This window comes from Pteropus alecto, unplaced genomic scaffold (assembly GCF_000325575.1).
Source record: "Pteropus alecto unplaced genomic scaffold, ASM32557v1 scaffold14, whole genome shotgun sequence".
NCBI classification, from domain to species: Eukaryota; Metazoa; Chordata; class Mammalia; order Chiroptera; family Pteropodidae; genus Pteropus; species Pteropus alecto.
Genome location: NW_006436810.1, coordinates 5,933,943 through 5,941,014, shown reverse-complemented (window position 1 = coordinate 5,941,014; position 7,072 = coordinate 5,933,943). Strand labels below are relative to the sequence as shown.

At 39.9% G+C, this 7,072-nt stretch overlaps 1 protein-coding gene across 7 annotated transcripts in view; it reads left to right on the top strand.

Moving 5' to 3' along the window:
• The window catches only part of FECH (ferrochelatase), a 34,601-nt gene extending 27,729 nt beyond the window's left edge, over positions 1 to 6,872 (top strand). For 5 of the 7 annotated variants that reach the window (XM_015590824.2, XM_025048096.1, XM_025048094.1 and 2 more), the window contains 2 exons: positions 622 to 681; positions 1,156 to 1,290. In XM_015590824.2, coding sequence (XP_015446310.1) covers positions 622 to 681; positions 1,156 to 1,290 — 195 coding nt within the window. Of the gene's footprint in view, positions 1 to 621; positions 682 to 1,155 lie in introns of all 7 variants that reach the window. The other 2 variants (XM_015590820.2, XM_025048097.1) reach the window with 1 other exon arrangement.
• Positions 6,873 to 7,072: the final 200 nt, after the last annotated feature.

Sequence of the window (7,072 nt, the reverse complement as noted above, 5' to 3'; positions counted from 1 at the left end):
TATTTACTACCTGAGTTAATAATAATTAGATAATCCTCACTTACTTGGGGGATAATTAACTGGATATTTTTGGGAGAGGAGAACAGGAGTGGTAGTGAAACAATCCTTGAATTTTTAAATATAAGTATATTTAAAATCCAGCTCCGAATTGGATCCAGTCTAGGTTCAATATACATTAAATTAATTGACCTCTTTTGACACTTGGAATCAAAACAGATATAAAACTTTACTTATTTAAAGCAACGTTCTGTGTAGGTGGAGTCCATAAAGGCATGTATTACAGAGGTGCAGTAAAAACGGTAAACAGATTTCAATTACTTGGGAATCCTATCAGATACAACCTCAAGAATGGTTTGGAAACAAAGCACCTGTGGGAAGGTAACGGGGTGGGGGAAGGAATAGAAATTGAAGAACAGTTTTGCGATAACAGAGGTGAAGATCAGCATATGTGCTTGGTCCCGTGACTGCTTTTCATTTCCGAGCAGTCTGGGAACTCTTGAAGTAAGACTTTGAGTCGTCTGTGTGTATATCTGTGCATGTTTTTATTTTTTGTAGCAGTTTCTTTCAAGAGAGAAAATAAAACATGTGCGTGTTTTTCCTCCCCTTTCTCATTCGATTCAGTGTGGAGTTGAAAACATCAGAAGAGCAGAGTCTCTTAATGGAAATCCATTGTTCTCTAAGGTATCTATAGCGTTACAACCATTTTAGTAGAACGTATCGGAGAGTAATCCTCTGAGAAACCCTTACAGAATATTGGTTTTCTCACATATTAGAACATTTTGAGTTCCAATTAATTACAAAAATAAAATCGAATTCCTTATACTCTCAGTCTTTTTTCCTCTAGATAGCCCCAATTTTCTGATTTCTACTCACCTATAACTATGTCTGATTTAAAAAGCTGCCTTTCAGAGACAAGGTGTAGCGGGTGGGGTAAGAGGATTTCATTTTTTAAAAATCTCTAAGTTCTCTCCAAGAGAGGCTTCCTGGGAGAAGATAGTATAGAATTTGGTTCAAAGGATTCGTAATTCAAATGAAAAGAACCCCCAGCCATAATGATCACCTGTGCAGATGAGCGGGGTGGGCGGAGGACTCCATAGGAGATGAGCAGATATTTTGCCTCTGAGGAACCTTTGCTTCTTGCCGTCCGCCTTGCAGGCCCTGGCCGATCTGGTGCACTCACACATCCAGTCGAACGAGCTGTGCTCCAAGCAGTTGACACTGAGCTGTCCGCTCTGTGTGAATCCTGTCTGCAGGGAGACTAAATCCTTCTTCACCAACCAGCAGCTGTGACACCTGCCAGGAGGCCCCCCCGCCCCAGGATTAGGCAAATGCCCAGCCTCCAGATACCTCCGATGCGGAGGAGGACGGATTCAGAGATCAAGGGAGTTACATTAGGGTACGTACAGCCTGTGGGCACACGTCCCTGTGTGATTTCTTGAGGAATGGACTCTGAAATTCTTATCGAAAGTTTTCTATTTTTATATATCAATACAGTATATTCCCTCTCTCTGGGTAAAGTTACTAGTTTGGAATGGCCGCTAGGCTATTTAAAAATGAATTTTAAAATTTTATCATATGCACACATATTTTAAATAGAGGTTTTGGTTTTATTGCCCCAAAAACCTCCTGCAAGGGTACAGAGAGTGCCCTCTGTGGGCTGTCCGTGGGAATGACATCTATTTACAGTCCTTTGCATATAGTTTTTTTTTTTTTTTAAGTGAACAGAGTTAAATAAATGAAATATAATATGAAAAAGAAATGTTACCTAATCTCACCTAAGTGCATGGGTTACAGAATGCCAGTGAGGCTGTATGGTTGCCTACAGCGGCTGCTTTTGCCTCTGCTGTCGCTGTTAATGGTCATTTTGGTACTTGTGTGTGAACCTCACTTTCCTCACCATAAAACCAAATCAGATTCCACATGTGCTCTGAGATTCCCCAGGCACACAAGGCTAATAAATGTGTAGAAATCCAGTGTTTGTCATACGTGTCTTGGTAGGAATCTGTGTACCACAGGAGAGGGGGCTCCCGCTGTCTCCTGTCCCCAAGAACAGTGATGCCAGGAACAGTGATGCTAATGATGGCCTTCATCCTTAAGGCCCCGCCCAGGGCCCCAGTGAGCCTTCCCATCGAGCATCTTCTTTATCTTGGTCGAACGTCTCCTTTCCACACATTTGTTTGCAGAATTATTTTATAAAGTCAACCGTGTTTTGTAACCTTGAATTCTTTCTTATAATATTTTATTACAAAGATTATATGACATGCTATAGGAAATTTCAAAAATAGAGAAAAGGAAAATAACCGCCTTAATGCAACAACTGCTCATCATATTGTATTTCATGTCAGTCTTTCTCTGTGGATATTTTTAAGGCCATTGTAACCTTGAATTTGTGAGTGAAAAGTTGTTCTAAAAAAATAGAAATAATGTAGGATCAGAGTCTGATCTTCTATACTTAGATTTAAATGGATTAAAAAATCTCTGACGGATCCATAATGAATTTGTAATGATTATTTTGTCTTTCCTCATTGTCCTAGAACTTTGTTCTTCAAAAGAGTATTTCTTTGATCTTTTAAAAAATCCAGTTCATAAAGTAGAAGTATTAGAGGAGTTACAGATCTTCCATATTCAGGATTTACTATTATTAATAAGTTTTATGGTGTCATTTAGGTTTTAACCAGTTGGATTCATGTTCTCTGTTAAATTGTAACTAATCTAAATTAGTTAATAATCAAAATTGTTAAATGGGAATTCACTTTGTAATACAAGAAAAGAAACATGCCTATCAGCCACTTTAGTTAATAGTTTGCCCACACTGATAACGGCTCTGAAATTTGAGTAGCATCTACATTTTTTTTTTTTTCAAATTGGTTTTCCTAATTGTGGATTGTGTTTCTAGAGAAAGGTACAAGGCCTGGGTAGTTCTTAAGAATGTTCCTCGTCTGTTTCCATCAGCTTTTGAGGGTAGGTTCAAGGTAGACTTCGAGTGTCCCACATGAAGTGAGTTCTCTGGGTTAGTGGCGTGGCACCGGGAGTCAGGTTATGTTCATGGCCATTCTCCTTCAGGAAACTTCCTGATCACCTGCCTTACTTCACTTTAGAGTTGAATAGATATTCTTATGGACGTGTTGCAGAAAATTCCAGTTTGGGCGCTCTTGCTAGGGAATCTGAAGCCCATCATTTACTAAGGAAACTTCCACAGTGACAGTGACGAGGCAGTCTGGAATAATATCCTTGATTCTGAGTTTGGACCAGACTGGCCTTTGTGGTGAAAAGCAAATGATACTGGGCTCACTGCCCATGACATTTGTCGTTCTAAGAAATGTTACTTTTGACTGCGATTAACCAAAGATGGGTAAGGGGCATATGCAAGGGTAGCATTTGGTAGGACAAAATCAGCCATTGCTCTTTTTAGAGCTAATAGTCTTTGAGAATTGTTATCCTGTTTGTCAACTTTGAAATACAAATGCTTGCCCTGGTAAGTAGCAATGCACTGCTGGCAGTTTCTTCCAGCTGCACTTATGTGCAGACCTGGCTTTAACTGATGAATCAACTGATACAGAAAACTTACAGGAGCTGTGATGGTGAGGCGGTTTAGCTTGCCAGGGTCACAGAAGGCCCAGGCCCCTGTGTGTATAGCACAGAAGGAACTCTTCAGAATTATGCATTCTGGAACTACTTACTTTTTAAAACTAAAAGACATTTTTGCACTCAAAGAAAATTTGCTTCTTCTCAGGAGAAATAAAACTTGTAAAGAGCCCTTTAAAAGTAGGTATATCAGTTACCGGTGGTGGGGGGGCGGGCGGAGAATAAAATGTTAAATAAATAAATAAAATGTTTTTTAAAAGCTGAATAATATTCCATCGTAAAAAATAAATAAATAAAAGTAGGTAGATCAGTGGCATGTTGGTGCCGACTAAATAGTAAAGATCCATGACTTTTCCTCAGTACATATCCTTACTCAGATGATCCCATGCGCAGAATATAACATTTTTCTAGGATTCTGTTAAATTTTTCCCTATGGCTGAAATTATTTAGACAAGGATGGTTACATCGGTATGAAGAAAAAGTGGATTTTCTGCTCCAGATTGCCTAAACTAAGCCTGTCACAAGGTACGTAATGTTAACAATCCTAAATTTACGTCATTTCCGTGTTCAGCTGCTCTTTAAAAATATATTTTCCTTCTTCTTGGGGAAAAATACAATGATTTGGTGGGATAAGTCTTAAAGTTGATGGATTTTTTTCCCTATCAACTAATCTAATCTCATACATTAGGTATTTAATCCAAGAAATTCTAATTTTAGGTATGCAAGTAGAAAGCAGATGCCCAATCTGATGCTACTGTGTTTATCCAAAACATGTTATTACACCACGACAAGGGGGAGCCCACACTGAGTAGGGGCAGTCGGAAGACCTGCGCCCACCCAAGTGTAGGTGACCACGCGGGCCTGCAGTCCTCGGAGTTCTGCTGTGTTCGCTACTCCATTCTGGGGCTGGGCCAGGATGTGAGAAGGAGCCAGATTGTGTAGCTATAGCTGGAGGGCAGAATTTGGAGCTGGAGGCCAGAAGAAAGAACTGATATCTGTGTGCGGATGTGTGCGTGCACAGATGCCTAAGACCGCACAGTGAAGCTCTTAGCCTGAAAGACCACCCTCCACCCCCCCCGCCCCCGAAGACGGGAATAGGAACAGGCTTCCCAAAGTTAGGTGGACATGGGATATCTGTTGAGATGTCATAAGCTGGAAAAGAAAATTCTGAGTTGACACTAAAACTAGTGCCCTACATTAAAATCATTCAGCTTCTCGGTATTATTAGCAATGTGGGCAATCCTCAGAGGAAGACAAAAGCTAATCATTTCTTTCATTATTTCTAAAAATTGTAAAATTAATATTTCATCAAGGTCATGCCCCAGAAAGGCTTGGTAAAGAGCATTCCTAGGAACTTTGTTCTCATCGCCTAATAATTGAGGTTCCTTTATAAGAAGCCCTTAAGTCACTTCTCCAGTCCAGGTGGCTTTTTGTGACACTCAAAATTCATTTTATAGAAACAAGCGTCATAAAGTTTTGGGGAATGTACATCAAATGGATTAAATCTGAATATCGGGTGGCTCAGCAAATCTGAATTCTGCTCCGAATGGTTGCCAGTTAAAATATTTAATCATGTCATCAGCCTATTGACGTTTCAGGTGCTAACCTTCTAGCACGCCTAGCAAATTCAAACAGTGGTACCTGAAAACTTTATTTTTTCTTTTATTTTGCTAGATTTCTTCCAGCTGGACAGTTGTGTGGCATAGCTCTGATCTGATCTTTGCCTTAAAAGCCTTGCTTCTTTTCAAAATGCACTTAACTTTGGAAACCAAAGTGTGCCGAGCTATATGGCACCGAGCTGGCCAGTAGGGGCCTGTGGTCGCTCAGGAGAAACGAGTTGATGCTGCCGGTATTTGCCGAGTGGCACCAATATGATGAGCCGTAGTGGGTAGTACCCTCTGTGGGATACGCCTGTGTGAGATGCCTCTCAGCCGAGCTCTGGGAAGTGGGTGCCCTCTAGACAACACGTTCCTAATAGTCTGGGGTCTCAGGAGAGGAAGAAATGCTTTTGCTTTCGATGTGGGCATCTTATTAAGCCTTTCTACAGGGATAAGGAAGTGGGGAACAAATGTGCTCAGTGATAATCAGTTTTGTACAATAAGTATACTTTGATAGTACTGGCTTAGCTGTTTTTAGCTGAAATCATTAGCTTCTATTTTTAGTATAACAATTACTGGCTAAATTAGTCTACCGTAAGCCATTAAGAGGGATGTTGGAATTAAAAACATTTTTGGAAAAAAGCCTGCTTTGAGCCTTTGCTATAAGCCCTTGGGCCGGAATTGGGTCCTGTTCTGGTGTCTTGATCACTGTCACACTGACGTCCCAGGCACACGCTCTGAGCAGCCCGCTCCTAAAGGGAGAACACACAGATCAACTTCTGGTCACCTCTATGGGTCGAAGCTTTGCTTTCTTGACGTATTAAGATATAATAGATTTTACCCTGAGCATTCACCAAGTATTCAAGTATTCAGTATTTTTACTTTTTCCTTATTGAAAAAAATGTCTGTGTTTGGGACAGAATAGGCTACACAAGGGTACAAGCTGAGGTGTGCTGGCTCGCGAGAGCCGATGGTTAAATTTTCGGGTTGTTCGACACAGCAATCATTCAAAATTCTGTAACTTACCATTAAATTGTATTCAAAACAAAAGTGAAGATGAACTGCACCACTTCCCGATTCTTTTACTATATGTTGTTAACTTTGTCCTGGAGGTTATTAATGTCATTTGGACCATATGATGATGAGCTACTGTGCGGCTTTGCAGCTTCGTTCAGGGACATTACATCGATGGCTTGAAATTGGCTGCAGTAGGACTTTTTACACTGGAAATCAGCAAATTTAGGACTTGATTGATTGTTTTGTTGATTATCTAGACTTAAAGTGATGGGGGAAAAAAATGTTGATCACGCAGATTAGAAGTCGTGCCTGTAGCTGTTACACTGTGAATAGCATAAAAACTCGAGGAAATTGTTCTTCCATTATGTGAAAACCATTATCTGATGTAACTAGGTGAAGTTTCCACACACAAAAATGTTGTTTCATGTTTGTAGTACTCATTAACGTAAACAAAAACGTCAACATCGTGTCAGAACTACACTGGTTAATCAGTTGTAACCATAGGCTGGCTACAGATAACCAGAGCTTGGTAAAAATCAGCAATAGCATTCTTTGAGAACCAATTGACTCCATGGAATTTATAGTAAAGAGTATTGTGTATTTTATTAATATCTGTGAATTGTTTCCTATATCTCTTATATTGGTAAAATTTATAATAAACATATACTCACACATATGTGTATAGATTGTTTTTTTCAGAATGCTGGTAGGTGACCATTTACCAGCACACTACTGCCTCCAAGGGAACTTTTCTGGGATGATGGACATGATGTATGTGGAATGCATACTTACATTGTTCCCCAGATTCATTATATACAGAGAGGCAGCTCACTCTATATATCACTGTCTATTTAGAGCCAGAAGCTACCCCA